The sequence below is a fragment of the Pteropus vampyrus genome, unplaced genomic scaffold (assembly GCF_000151845.1).
Source record: "Pteropus vampyrus isolate Shadow unplaced genomic scaffold, Pvam_2.0 Scaffold447, whole genome shotgun sequence".
Classification (NCBI taxonomy): domain Eukaryota; kingdom Metazoa; phylum Chordata; class Mammalia; order Chiroptera; family Pteropodidae; genus Pteropus; species Pteropus vampyrus.
In genome coordinates, this window is record NW_011889228.1 from 4,848 (window position 1) to 19,643 (window position 14,796).

Here is a 14,796-nt window from a genome sequence, read left to right on the forward strand (position 1 = left end):
GGCTTGCTCGTCCCCTCGCTTCTTCGCGCTCTGGTGTTTTTCACTGAGTGCTCCTGCGCCTTTGGCGTTTTGTCTCGACTCTTCTGAGTCCTGCCATGAGGCTCTGAGTCCTGGGTAAGGACTTGCACCTGCTTTTGCGGCCAGAGGTTGTACTGACGTGGGGCCGCTGTAAGCCCCTCTGTTGGAGGTGTTCGGACTATACAGGCGGCACAGTTGGGGAGGCCTGGCTTCTGGTCACCAAACCCCAGGGGGAATTCGGAGATGATTTTCCCCTCCACCTGGCTGGGAGTCCCAGCCTTCTGCGCGGACGTTGTCAGGCACTGCCAGCTGGGGGTCAGGGGCTACGTCCTCCTAACCCGTCGGAGGCTCAGCGTCTCCAGGGCTCCGCCGAAGCCCACTGGGGACACCACCATCGTCCCAGGTCCTCACACTTGCATCTTTGTCCCCACAGGTGCCATGCCTTTGTGCCAACTTAGCAATCATGTACAATGATTTTAAAGATCTTGTGTCCAACGTTCTAGATGTTTGCAGTCAGGATGGTCATCGCCGTGCTGCAGGACACCAGGGCCACGGTGATGTTTCGCTCGTCTTCCTCCGTGACGTTTGAGTCCCTAACACAGGTTCCCTGCCGTTGCTTAGGACAACGGGGAGGCTTCCGGAGGTCAGATGTCGATTCGTAGTTAATCGTCTGTTGTTGATGAAGGACAGATGGGTCCACGTGGAGTTATGGCTTCTGAAAGTCAGGAAGCCCGCTGAGTAGCGACAGACGGACGCGGTCCGACCTCAGTTCTCCGTAGACCGTGTGGCCCTCTTCCCTGACGCGTCACACCCTCGCACACTCGCGGGGCTGGTCGAGTCCATCCACTCACCGCCAGTCTCCTGTCGCCTGACAGATCGCCCTCTACATCTGGGACAAAGGGGACGGGCCTGCCCTCACTCCAGTGCCAGAGTTGTGTACAGACAGTGTGGACGCCCGCTGCGCCACCACGGGCCACTCTTCCCTGCCCCTTTGCGTAAGTACCAGGAGAAAGCTCCCTTGCACCCCGAAGGAGAACACGCCCACCGTGCACATACTGTCCCAGCACATCTCATGCTGAGAGAAAGTCAGCGTTTGCTGTGCGAGCCAGGTAAGATCGTGTGTCGCGTCTGGACTGATCTCAGCCCCGGGAGGTGAGCCTGTCGTCACCGCCGTGCATAGGACAGAGGAGCAGCGACGCACAGGGCGAGCGGCTGGGCCGTGCGGAGCGGACTGCAGCCTCCACGGCCTTTGACAGCGCTGGCTGCAGCGCTTCCGAGTCCGGCATCGTCTCTTGTTGACCGTGCAGCCTGTGCCCCTCGGAATCTCTGCACCATCCCCCAGAAGGGTGATGTCACACCTTCCCTGTGACACCCAAGCCTGTCCCGTCTCCTTCTCAGCTGGCGACCTCGTTTTGATCTCACCTGGGACTGTCCACAGTGGTCAGAGTGAACTTACTCCTCGTGGCAGACCCTCGGCCCCATCCCCCACGGGGCCCAAAGGCCCCTGAGCCTCACGGGGCTGTGACCATTCCTCCTCGGATGGGAGAATCTACTCACCACCCTCACATGTTGGCACTTATTCCCGAGTCAGTCACACAGAAGTCTGTGTGTCGCATTTTCAAAGATGAATGTATGCATACACGCATGCACACATGCATATGCAAATGCACACACATTTACACACATGCACACATGCACACATATGCATATGCAAATGCACACAACTCAATGCATACTCACGCACACATGCATGCACACACGCATGCACACACGCATATGCAAACACACATGCCCACTCATGCACACATAGGCACACACACATGCATGCACACATACAGGCACACACATGCACATGCATGCACACACATGCATATGCAAACATGCACACACAGGCACACTTGCACACTCACATACACGCACGCGTGACACATGCACAAATGCACGCATACGTACACTCTGGCAGTGGGGAGAATCTGGATTGTGTGCTCAGTGCCTGAGGGAAAACCCGTCTTCTGGGTGTTTCTCTCGCTCTTTATCGCTTTTGGAGGGGCTCTCGGTGGGGGGCTTCCTAATGCCCTGAGTGACATACCAAGCTGCGCTTAGATGTCACTGTGAACCAGTTCCAAGCAATGTAGCGGTCAGGGCTGCATTTTATGAAAGGCACAGACAGATAACAAAAGGGTTGTGACCCCCACGCTGCAGCCCGGGGCTTCGGGGTGGGTGCCCCAGGTCCCTCTCCGTGCCCGCTTCGTCCACGCGGTCAGCTTGGGCTGCAACCAGCTCCGGGTGTCAGAGGTGACTGTCCCCAACTTGGGTAGACAGTGATGGAGCCCTAAGAACATTGAAACATCAGCGTTGGCCGGACCCACAAAAGCGGGTACCCTCCCATTCACACTGAGACACCCCTCAGTTCTCGCCCTTTGCCAAATCTTCTCCAGCTGGAAAAGGGAAGGTCACACTCAGTGGCACCTGTGATGCACTTAATAAGTAGCCGTGATAGAAGCAGCCTCGCCGGCAGTCATCCTCCCGCTTTTTAAACGGCAGACAAGTGCAGAAAGAGAGGGGACGTGTCCAGGTGACACAGGGTGGGAACGGCTGGGCCGGGATCAGGTCCATCGGCTGACGGCAGAGGCTGCGTTGTCAGCTCAACCGCACTGCCCCTCCCCCTCAAACTTCCTCCTGGAACCAGGTCTGACGTCCCTGACGATGGTGCCCTTGACCTCTCGGGCCCGCGAGATCTAACGCAGGTATGAAGTTACAGTAATATGGACTCACACGTGCGTATATTTTTCCTTGTTTTTTAGGGAAATCCAGTGAAAAAGGAGGATATATTTGTCGCAGTGAAAACATGCAAGAAATTTCATGGCGATAGAAGTATGTTTTGGGTTATTCATTTTTACTGAACTTCTAAAATCCATACTGTCTTTTAAAAAAGGACAAACCAGATATAAACTCAAGAAGAGGATAACGATACGTCTATTGTCGAAGTGAAAGCCGTTATTTAATCGATATTCCTCATCATACTGCTTCAGCCACCAACGTCCGTTAGAAAGGACACTTTTATACTAAACCTGGGCGGTCCAAGCCCTTCTAAATACCGTTAAAAGCAGTGTTTTAAACACTCAGCTGTTGCAATCCGGAGACAATATGTGAATAACAATCCATTTTGCAAAACAGTGTCTTATTATGTCCACACTCAGTCTCCGAACTGCATGAGAATTATGAGAAGGGGTTTCAAGGTGACAGAATGACAAGAAAGGATGCTTTTCACATCTACTTCAAATGCACACACTGGAACTTTTAAATAAAGATTTGTTTTTGCTCGTGAGTAGATATATAAGAGAAAAGGAAGAAGGTATCTTAGCAGTGGTCCCTTCTTCAGGAAATCCTGAAAAGCAGGCAGATAGATATTGTTTTTATTCAAGTTTTTGGTGTCACTACAGAATTCTAAATTATGGTAATGACGTTAAAAAAAAAAGCCTATTCTAAATATATACAGACATAATTTCTCCTTTCACCTTATTTCAAGAGCACTTTTCTGAAGTTGCAAATTAGACAGTCTTTTGCATTTTCTAATTTTAGCAGTTATTTAATGTTTTTTTTTTATCCCCATGGAAAGACTGTCGATTTCACCGAGAGCGTGATATTTACATAGGAGAAATGTCTAACCAGTTGTCATTTTCGTGGGATTGGAGCTATAGGAGAAATTCATTTATATGATTCATGTGATAATGTAATACTTACAAATTATATTTTAAAGGGAAACATATTTTCCAAATGAAAGAATATTATATTTTGGAATTAAAAGGTTGTCTAAGACACTGACATCAACTAAAATCTGGTTTTGATAAGCAATATCTCAAAAGCGCGTTCCCTCTAAACCTGTATGTTTACCTAAAATAGTCAGGTTGCGTTCCCGGCCCCTGGGCTCCGCCCTCCCTGTGACAGTCTCATCCAAAGCTACCAGCTGGTACAAAGAATTATCCAGTAAGCCCTAGCAACTGCTTCCCACTGCTGCCTTTTTTGCTTTTTCTGGTGTTTTTCGCATACATGCTGTCACCTAGTTTCGCGTTGACAATTCTGGTGATGTGACCATCACTGTTTTCTCTTGACGTTATAGAGAAAGCCGAGTTTGGAGTGGGACACCATTGGCTCACGCGGCCGTGGTCTGTGGAGCAGGGCGGCTGGGGCTTCCTGGCTCCAAGGCCCATCGTCCTCCTGTCACAGCGATGCTGTGACCTCCTCAATGTCTTATAAACTTAACATCTGATAAGTAGTATTTGGCCCTTTACAGGCTGACGTGTGCTCCGCCCCCTCCCTAAAATCAGGAATCCCGCGGGTGCGTCTGACCCTCTCCTGAGACCAGACGAACGCCAGGGTTTGATTCTGTGGTCACTGACTTGCAAACGGAGACGACAGGCCCATCTGTCAAAAAGAGCAGATTCCTTAAAACCAAGTCGTTCGCATTCGATTGTGTGGTAGTTGTTGTACAGTGTTCCAGTGTCAAGTTCATCTGTAATCGGAGTTGGCAGGTTAATTTACCTGTGTTGAGTCTGCCAAGCCGCATGGAAGATTTGCCTTCTGTGCAGTAGGCTTTTTTTTTATAGTCCAATTTTTACTTTGCTCCAATTATAAGTTATCTTGCGGCAAACCTTGAAAGAGGCATTCACTATTTTATTATGTGGTAGGAAGCATGCTTCTCTTTATTGAAAGCGAGATAGATGCTAGATCACGTTAACCTTTAGGAGTGCAGTGCTTCAACACAATATAAAATATTTTATAAATAATAGAATGAATTCAATTTAGAATTCAAACAATGCTCATAAAACGGACTGATGTTTTAAAAGTGTTAAGTAATTTAGAATCAACCCTGGCTGAAAATCAAGCCTTAACCTGCTGTTATGGAAAACAAGGTGAAGATTTTTGTCGCATTGGAATCTAGAAGTAGTAAGGAGTGAGTGTTTCTCCCCTAGGAACCTTGGCATTATTTCCTGCATCTGTGTCTGTTTTGACATAGAGAGATCTTTATATCTGCCTTTTTATGACTGTAGAAAAATTATATTTGAATGTATAAAAATAATATTTAGTGGGTTACAATAGGTAATGTAGAGATTATTATAGCAAATATCCAGAATTCATCAGTCTTTTTCTTTCTTAAAAGCGGGTGAATAACAGACTATAAGATGGCGCACTCCTGTATTTTATATAAGAGCCGTCTCGGAGTTTGCCTCTGAGTTTGTTGACTTATAGAGCTAAACACAAATTTGGCCTTGCACAGGCAGTTTTTGCATATAATTTATTTTTATTTGGGCTGGGACAAAGGAAAAGATAAATGACCCGATAAAGTTTCAAAATATTGTTCTGAAGAGTCGATTCATTGGAACTGAGATTCTGAACAGGGTATAAAATCTAGACAGGTGACCTTTCTTTTAAAACAACAGCAGAAACACTTCCTTCTCTTTAAAATTTAGAGATGCACAGACAGTAACGTAAAAAGTAGAGAAGAAAATAATTACTCGGATGGTCGGTCAAGTGAATTAATATCAACTAGCGATCAGGCAGATTCTGCAGGTGGGCGGGCAGATTCTGCAGGTGGGCGGGCAGATTCTGCAGGTGGGTGTACAACTCCACCTTTGAACATCTCACCTGGAAACAGGAAACCAGGAAAGCTTTCCATTGTTTGTGTTTATTATATTAAAACGATTTATCTGTTAACAGTAGAGGTTTAAAATCTGCAGTGGTTCTCAAGAGCTCATTTCTTTCACATTTTTCAAAAGTGTAACAGTGGTGCCAGTCATCACATGTGCTGTGGGGGTCACGTCCTTCCCAGGGTTGGGTTGGAATCTGGGTGGGGACAGTGTCATCTGAGAAGCTGCCCCTGCCCACACGGTAGGGGAGACACATTTGCATCTCAGTCAGAAATACACAGAATATTCCAATTTTTGGAAGGAATTATATTCCTCACCACCAAAAGGCATTTTAAAATTCCAGTTGTGAATTTTAAATGGAGCCTATTGAGAAAAGGGAAATTAGCTGAACTTAATTTAAATGCAACAGTATAATCAGCCTGTTGATTATGTGCTGATTAAACACAATCAGTATAATCAGAACATTTCTCATTATATGGAAGCACGTGAATTTATCACCAGGAAGGGAGAGTCTTGGCTTTGGAGCATCTTGCAAATGCCTCAAAAAGAGGGTTTTATTCCCGTGCCTTGGCATTTCCCAGGGGGGAAAGCCAGCCCTAAGGCTTGGACACCTGACGAAGAACAGGTAATGGTTCTCCTTCTTTACAGGTGCTTACGCTGCCCCTTTGAAACCCCGAGCTTCTCTGTACTGTGCCAGTGACTGTCACCTCTCTCATTTTTTCAGTCCCCATCGTAAAGCAGACGTGGGCGGGTCAGGCAAGTCACATTGAGTATTACAGTGACCATGCAGACAGTTCCATTCCCACAGTGGACCTGGGGGTCCCCAACACAGACAGAGGTGAGTCCTTCATTCCCACCCCTCTCACTCGGCATGTCCATCCTGTACGTACCGTAAGTGCAACGAGGAGTAAAGTCAGATGTTTATAGGTACCATCCTTTATTCCTTCCCTGCTTCTGAACATCTTGACCTACCAGCGTGGACCAGTTACTTCGGCTCGAGAGCTGCGTCCGAGTGGAGGCGAGGCTGTGGGTTTTAGTGGCCCGCGCCGGCACAATTGAGCATGGCAGCTCCAACGCCTTCAGCACGTGCCGTGGGCCCAGCCCGTGCTCGGTGCCAACTTACCGCCTTCCCACAGGAAGCGTCCCCTCATTTGACAGGATCGTCACCCAATGGCTGTGTGCCGGCCCTGTCACATGCCAGGGAGGCAGGAGTGCAGGTGACTGTTTCTGTCCCCAGAGAACGCATGGCCTAGCTCATCTTGTGTGCACCTCTGAAAGACACTCAGCCACATGCCACACTGGCTAGGTGTCGTGTAAGCTCCGTTGCATACGTGTGCATGTGGTCAGATTTGTTAACGTTTTAAGTAGTAAGTTGTTGGAAGCACACGCAGGCTTCCTAACTGAAAGCGAGATTTTAATTCCAACGAATGAAAGTAGGAGTTTTTACAGCACGCCTTCAGAGGCTCTTCGCTCATCTTAATTATTATCCAGTGTCTTGAAACGGTTGTTTCTGATTCCCCAGAACCTTTAATGAATAAAGCAACAGTGAATTAGTTGACTGTCTAGTCTGCAGAGTCACTTATCTTGGTTGTTTTGTGGTAACGTCACCCGAGATTCCTTGATTATAAAGTGTGACACAGAATCAGGTACTGAGTCTGTCGCTGTTTCGAAAAAATTGTTTTAGATGAATTTTCTTCTTCTTCTTTTTTCTTTTTTGGTTAATTTTGCTTTGTAGACTTCAATTTAGATTGGCTTTAGTAATCGTTTATTGAATTACGCATCCCTTATTTGGTTTCTTAATTTACATTTAGCCTGACCTTGTTATTGCTCATAATTATAGTCTCCTTTATTCCAAAAGGAACTTGAGATGGTTTTCAAAAATACATGCCGTAATGGTTAAAAATACAGAAAGAGATCAAGAATAACAAAACTAAAGGTCAAACTGAGTGGCTTAATATTAATTAGTTAATATTAGTTCGCTCTCTATTGTGTCACCAGATACTCTGTTGAAACGAGGGGCGTGTTTCTCTTTATCAACTAGAGTCCTCCCACTTTATTCTTCTCTTGGCCCCGCCATGAAAGCGTCCACATGCATCCCCTGGCCGTGAGCCGTGGCGGACGTGGTCAGCCGTGCGCCTTTAGTGCGTATAATGTGCCACTGCCTCTGGCATGTTATAACTTAACAGCGGATACTTACAAAATGGGTGAATGAAGGTGTAGCACTCCACGACTGCATCATCGTTTCTCTATGATTGTGATGCGTGGGATTCTAACAGTTTTTAGAACTGTTAGGCTTTGTGATTTCCCTGAGGCTTACAACTTTCCCGTCTGCCTGGAGCTCAGGTGCAGGTCCCGTCTCTGCTTCAGATGAGCTGTGTGACCTGGCGCAATCCCTTCCCCTCTCTACACCTGCATTTCGTCACGTGTGACGTGAATGGCTCAGGCTTCGCCATCTCTAAACCTTCCCCGGTTCACTACGTCTGTGAACATTAGAAAAGGCTAATTACCCAAATTTCAGACTATTAAGGTACATTGCAGGTGCATGTAAGCTTCTACTTGTAAAACTTTAGAACTCACAAAAATGTTTTAAAATGAGTTCAATGGATTTTAAAGAAAATAATACATCGTACGTTTTCTTCTCGCTTTTCTTAGGTCATTGTGGAAAGACATTTGCCATTTTGGAGAGATTTTTGAATCTCAGCCATGACAAGATAGCGTGGTTAGTCATTGTGGATGATGACACGTTAATAAGGTAGGCGACATTCTTACCCTAGGGTGGCTTGAGATTCTACACATATCCACATTTTGAAACTGATGGGTCCTTCTGCTTCTGGCCACGGTGGGGTGACAGGGACTGGATTTACTCTCACACCTGAAACAACCCCCCAAATGGGCAACTACACATAAAACGGGGATTTTAAGATCCTGGGCTTTAGGCAACAAAGGACACTGATTTATGAGGACACATGAAGCAAGTGAGGTGAGTCCCACAGCTGGCCCAGCTGACCGCCCTGAGGTGTCCCAGTCACTGTTCAGGGAGGGCTGCCGGGCCGGCTCTGGAGTTGAAGAGATGAAGCCAAGAGGCCGGGAGACTGAAGCCGTCGGTGTGCAGGACAGAGCTGTCAGAAAGAGCACGGGGGACCCATGGAGGCGCCCCTAGGCATAGACTGATATGAGAGACAGAGTCCCCAGAGGCTGGGGAGGGGACCAGCCAAACGACAGGAACGAATGGTGCCTGACATGCACGGGGCCGAGCACGGGGCCTGCTCACTCCAGCCAGCCCGGGACAGCCCGGCGTCACGGGCAGCGGGCGGAGCCTGTAGAGGGGCCCACTGTGGTGGTGGCACACAGCTCGCCGTGGGCTGAGCATGGCTCCTGTCCTGCCTGATGGATCTTAAAAGCAAGATCTGAAAGACCAGACTGTTTCTGAGAACAAAGCTCGAAAAGGTTTGTAGAAATACCGAAATATCCAGCACCCAACAAAGTGAGAGTCACAACGCCTGGAAAGTCACCAGACACGCAAAGCAGCAGGAAAATTCACCCGCAACCAAGAGAAAACAGTTGAATGAAATTGTCCCAGAGCTGATACAATGTTAGAATTAGCAGTTATTAAGCTGTTACAAATAGTTATTATAACTGCATCCCTTATGTTCAAAAAAGAGGCATGCGAGGTGTATAAGAGCCTGAAATCGGACTTCTAGAGATGAAAACTAAATTGTCTGAGGTGGAAAACCTGCTGAATGGGAATAACACAAATCAGACTTTGCAGAAGAAAGTGTCAGCGACCTTGAGGACACTGCCACAGGAACTGTCCAAATGAAACACAGAGAAAAAATGAACAGAGCGTCCCTGAGCTGTGGGACAATTCCTGGTGTCTTTGTATATATGTCATTGGAATCTCCCAAAGAGAAGGGGCACATGACAGATATTTAAAGAGATATTTTCCAAATTTGATGAAAATGGTAAATAGATCCAAGAAGCTCGGTGAGCCCCGGGCTTGACTGTGAGCATCCAAGCCATGCGGCCACCTCTGAGGATGGCGTCGTCAGCGGCGTCTCGTGCGGTGGGACCGCATCTGCGACTGTATCACGAGTGGCAACCGTCTTCGGGACATTTACTCCGCCTGGAAGTTCCGCCAGCTGTTCGCGTAGCTTTCCTTTTTTTCCCCATTTCACTGGCAAAAATCTCTAGCTGTTCAGTGATGTCTTAAATGTGTCTCTGAGTTCGAACCTTGTCACCTTTTCCTTTCGATGCTCTGACATCATCCTTGATCACCAGGAACCCCCTAACTGTTCTGAAGTCGCAAGGATGAACAACTGCAGGATTTGGGGTGTCCACTTGGACAGAGCTAGAGACCTGTTGGCCTCAGCCACAGTTTTTAGCGAATATGAAGTGTGTGATAGTTTTTAGACTCAGTTTGTTTCTTCAGCTTTAACATGCTGCTGTGAATATGCAGGCGGTTGATGCCGTCAGGAAGAGACGCCCCGAAGAGACACCACCTCTGTCGTTTTAACCTCAGAAATCGGAGGTTGAGGTTGAGCTGATGATTCACAACACGCGGGGTTGTGGATATAACTTTGCCCCAGAGGATTTGGGCTTTTAGAGGCTGTTGCCGACCAGAGGCTGCCGTTTCCTTGGGAGCCTCATTCTCTGTGACTGAGGGGTGTCTGGCAGGAACCCCCGCAGTCCCAGCCTCCCCTGCGGAGCTGTTTGTTAGACAGATTTCGAGACTGACTCCAAGTTAGGTGCCTAGGCCGTGTAACTTGTGTGCCAGACTGGGTCGTTTTCCTGCCGTTCAGAGCTGTCAACATTGTCAGAGACCTTGACCTTCAGAGGCGAACCCGGCCCGCGGACCTGCAGACTCTCTCAGCACCACACGGAGGAGACGTACTCCGTGCAGCGAATGCGTGTGCTTCACTCTCAGCCTTGGCCCGAGGGCTGGGATGTTTCTGTCAGCTGCGTGGGCTTGCGTGGACAAGGGGCCTCTTCCTGGATGTCCGTGCTTTGTCTGCTCATGACTCCGCCCGCCCCGAGAGAGGAAGAGTGAGACACTGGAATGCTAGGTTCTAGATTTAATATTGCTTCACGAGAAAAGAAGTCACGATCGATAATTTAGAGAAGTGTTTGTTCGCGTGTCTGTTGCCTGGAGATGCGTGATGCCCGTGGAGCAGACCCGATAAGCCTCACAGGGAGCCTGGGGCCGGGCGGGGTGCCCTGGAAAGCCTGGCTTAGAAGGAGGGCTGGGAGAGCGTTAGAAGGTGTTTGAAAGTAGGGTCAGCTCTTAACACGTGGAAGAACTCGGCTTTCTTCACACCAACCTCTGTGTCGCCTTTAAAAAGTGACTTCTAGATTTTATCTTCCTACAAAATCTTTTCTTCATCCTACGGCAGCTACAGTCACAGACGTTTTTCTGACTAGCCCTTGAATGTCCTCGCTGTGCTTTGTCAGCTATCACTGCTGACAACTCCCAGGGCCGGGGGCTGTAAACAAGTAGACACGAAAGGCCACAGACCAGGGTGGCCTTACTCCAGGGAAACCTAAGGGGTGTCACTGTCCAAATTCCCTTCCTTGCCTGCCAGTCACGTGCCTGACGTGGGCCTCGTCTGTACCTCCAAAGCTCCTTGACTGTCAAGAATTCAGACAGACACCAAGTGCATCTGGGGTGATGTGGCGATTAGTTGACACTCCCTGGGGCCTGGCGGAGGTGGGCTCTGTAGGGCTGGGGCCACACTGCCTTGCCTTCACAAACTGCCAGCCCACCCTGGGCAGCCAGGGCTGCCAGGGCCCCTTAAACCCAGGAGGAGGCCCCTTGGTTCTCAATTTCTGTTTTCAGTAACGTCAAGTGTTCGCCAGTGTTTTTTTAAAAACCCGCTTCTGTAACTCGCTGGGATTCCACCTCTACGTGATCGCAGCCCCGTACCCTACTGTGTAACCAGTGGGCGTGGGAACCACGAAGCGCTCACGAGCTGCCACTTCCGTCCCCTCTGGACCCCTAGCATCCCGCGGCTCCAGCGCCTGCTCAGCTGCTACGACGCGGATGGCCCCGTGCTCCTGGGAGAACGTTACGGCTACGGACTGGGCGCCGGCGGCTACAGCTACGTCACGGGCGGCGGCGGGTAATGAGGGGCATGGCCTGGGGGGGCTCCCTGGGCACGCTGCCGGCCGGGTGGGGGCTGGGCCTTGGTGGGGGGGCGGGTCACTGTGCACACACGTGCTCCGACGGCAGCGGTCCGTCCAGGAGGACGGTGACCGTGAATCTGCCCAGTGTGGACAGAGCCGTCAGTCAGAAGATAACATTTTTCCCCTTGAAGAGACGGCACAGACTGCGTGTCAGGGTGGTTGCTGCAAACGCCCCTGTGAGTCGTGATCGCTTCTGGGCAGCCCGTTAGTTTTGATCGTCTGTTTAAATGAAAAAAATAAGTTGGACGTAGGTTATGTTTTCAGAAACTAAGTCATTAGACTTTATCCGGTGCTTACAAGTCAACAACTGCGAAAAGGCTAGTGTAGAAGTTTAGACTCAGCAATTAAGTGAGGTTTGTGCTATAGGTTTCAAATGACAGTTAAAAATCAAATGATTTTAAATGGAAGCCTGATCTCTCACTGGGAGGGGTTGTAACCCGCTTTACGTGGGCGGTCAGTGGCGTGCCCAGTCCTTCCTGTCACCCTGCAGTCAGTGCCGTGGGGCTCCGGGAGGCCTGCGTTCAGCGCCCCTTGAATTCCTCCCGCAGCTGTGTGTGGGGTGTCGGCTGCGTGCGGGGTGTCAGCTATATGCACATGTCAAGTGCGTGTGGGTGTCAGCTACATGCGGGTGTCAGCTGTGTGTGGGGTGTCAGCTGCATGCTGGGTGTCGGCCGCGTGCAGGTGTCGGCTGCGTGTGGGTGTCGGCTGCGTGCTGGTGTCAGCTGCGTGCGGAGTGTCAGCTATATGCACGTGTCAAGTGCCAAGTGTGTGTCGGTGTCAGTTGCATGCGGGTGTCACCTGCGTGTGGGCTGTCAGGCGGGTGCGAGGTGTCAGGCACGTGAGGGGTGTCAGGCATGTGAGGGGTGTCAGGTGCATGTGGGGTGTCAGGTGTGTGCAGGGTGTCAGCTATATGCATGTGTCAAGTGCGTTCAGGGTGTCAGGCGCGTGCGAGGTGTCAGCTGCATGCAGGGTGTCAGCTGCGTGCAGGGTGTCAGCTGCGTGCTGGAGCCGTGGCCCGTGAGCCTCAAGGGGCTGGGGCTTTGTGTTTTATTTTACTCCGCTGTCCCCTAGACTAGAACGCTTCCTACTGCGGGTGCTCGAGGGTCACGCTCCGGGCGCTCCCTTTTGGTCTTGCCAGTTTGGTGGCCTGTGTGACGTGGTGTGGAGGTGGCTCTCACAGTGGTGACCAGGCCCAGCAGGGTACCGGTCTGTTGAGCAGTGGCACGCACTGATATGAGGTCACTGGCAACGGGAGATTGGGGTCCGCCAGGTCTGAGGGGGTTGCCGGGGTGAGGCCAAGGGGTGCCAAGCTCTCTGTGGGGAAGAGCTTCGAGCCGCTGGCAGCTCAGGTCGCCACCACCTCCTGTGCGGTGTGTCCCTGCCACACAGCCTGGGGCCACTCCTCCTCCAGCCGCTGTCCAAGCCACCGTCACAGACCTTTCTCAAAGCACACCCGGTCTCCTCCCACTCCTGCTCGGAGGCCTGCGCTTCCTCACTGTGGTTCAAGGTCGGATCGACCCCAACCCCTCTGACCCATGGGGCAGAGCACGGGAGTGCGTGCTCCGACGACATTCGCAGAGTTCTGTGCTGTTTGGGATGAGACCCATGCGCTGTTTGATTCCAGGTGTCTGTCTTCACTTCGTGCTCACTCCTTGGAGCTTTGGGGACAATTGGTCCGATTACTGTTTTCTTTCTCAAAAATACTGATTTATGCCTGTCTGGGTAGGGAGGGAGCTGTGGTCAGGATGTCATATTCTTTTCAGGACAGGCCGGCCCGTGGTTCCCATAGGGGCCACACCCTGGCCTTCCCCGTGCTGGGGGCCAGCGGGGGGGGGGACAGGCACGCTTCCGAGGCACTTCCCCGTGTGTCCTTGACTTGGTGCCGCGTCCCTGGGCAAGTCCCTGCCTCCCGTTTTTCTTATTTTTAATATTAACATATTGTGTATAAAAGGAAATCACAGAACCTTTCAGCATCTTTTTAATATTTAAACATTGGCAGGCGGAGGAGACATACTCTGACGTAAGTGGCAGTTTTCCATTTTGGGGCCAACTTTGTCTCGAAAGACCCCATCAGCGTGCGAACAACCCAAAGCTATTGAAGGCTCGTGTGTACTTCGTTTATGCGGATAGTGAATGTCCTGTGCGAGTAGGCACAGATAGAAGTGCTTATTAACTAATAAATATTTCACGCTTACATTTTATCTTCCTGTAAAGTTAATTTTCTAGAGAGTAGGCCGAAATAAAAGGCCTTCCTCCTCTTTCTTGCTTTCCCAGTTGCTGGCAAAAGAAAACGAGAAAGTGTTTCTATGTAAATTGCCTTGACAAACGAGACCGCAGCTCCGCTCGGATGCCACGAGTGTGCCGAGGGGCTTTTCCTTGAAGTGGCGTCAGAGGGGGGCCGCCTGTCCACAGCCGCTGCGTGTCCCCTCGCCAGGCCCTTCCCCGGGGAGTGTCCGTTAGACCAGCCAGAGAAAGACGCGGCCACACCCGGGGTTGCGGGAGGGCACCGGACTTCCGAGGAGGCCGGTTAGTGGCGATCACGCCTGCAGTTTCCGCCGAGGCCGCTGGCACAGCCACGCTCCCCGCGTGACCCCAGGCGAGGGGCTGCTGCTCGGTCCTGCCTGGCCGCGTTCCATCGGGTGTCTTAGCAAGGGTGGGGCGTCCGGCCACGCGCGCTGGTGAAACTGCCCTGCACTGGGCCCAGCCGAGCGCGGGGTCAGCATGCCGGGCTCTCTGTCCCCCGCCACCCGACCGAGCCACACGCCTGCTGCTGCCTCGGGGAGCGCTCTGCAGCGGCACCTTGTTCTCACGTGTCTGGTGCGTCCGGCTCTGCCGAGCGCTGTGTGCGAGGCCCTGTATTTGGCGGGGGGAATATTTGGGTACGTTTTAGACAGTTTTGCCTTCAAGGGAGCCAAGGCTTATTGGGGATGAACTTGTGGACCATCTCGGT

At 50.6% G+C, this 14,796-nt stretch overlaps 1 protein-coding gene across 1 annotated transcript in view; it reads left to right on the forward strand.

Annotated features, from left to right (window-relative positions):
- The first annotated feature begins 521 nt into the window (after positions 1 to 521).
- LOC105306582 (beta-1,3-glucosyltransferase-like) overlaps positions 522 to 14,796 on the forward strand; it is an 83,553-nt gene continuing 69,278 nt past the window's right edge. The window contains exons 1-6 of the mRNA XM_011381655.2: positions 522 to 620; positions 894 to 1,013; positions 2,823 to 2,892; positions 6,391 to 6,504; positions 8,319 to 8,418; positions 11,663 to 11,782. Coding sequence (XP_011379957.2) covers positions 522 to 620; positions 894 to 1,013; positions 2,823 to 2,892; positions 6,391 to 6,504; positions 8,319 to 8,418; positions 11,663 to 11,782 — 623 coding nt within the window. The remainder of the gene's footprint in view (positions 621 to 893; positions 1,014 to 2,822; positions 2,893 to 6,390; positions 6,505 to 8,318; positions 8,419 to 11,662; positions 11,783 to 14,796) is intronic.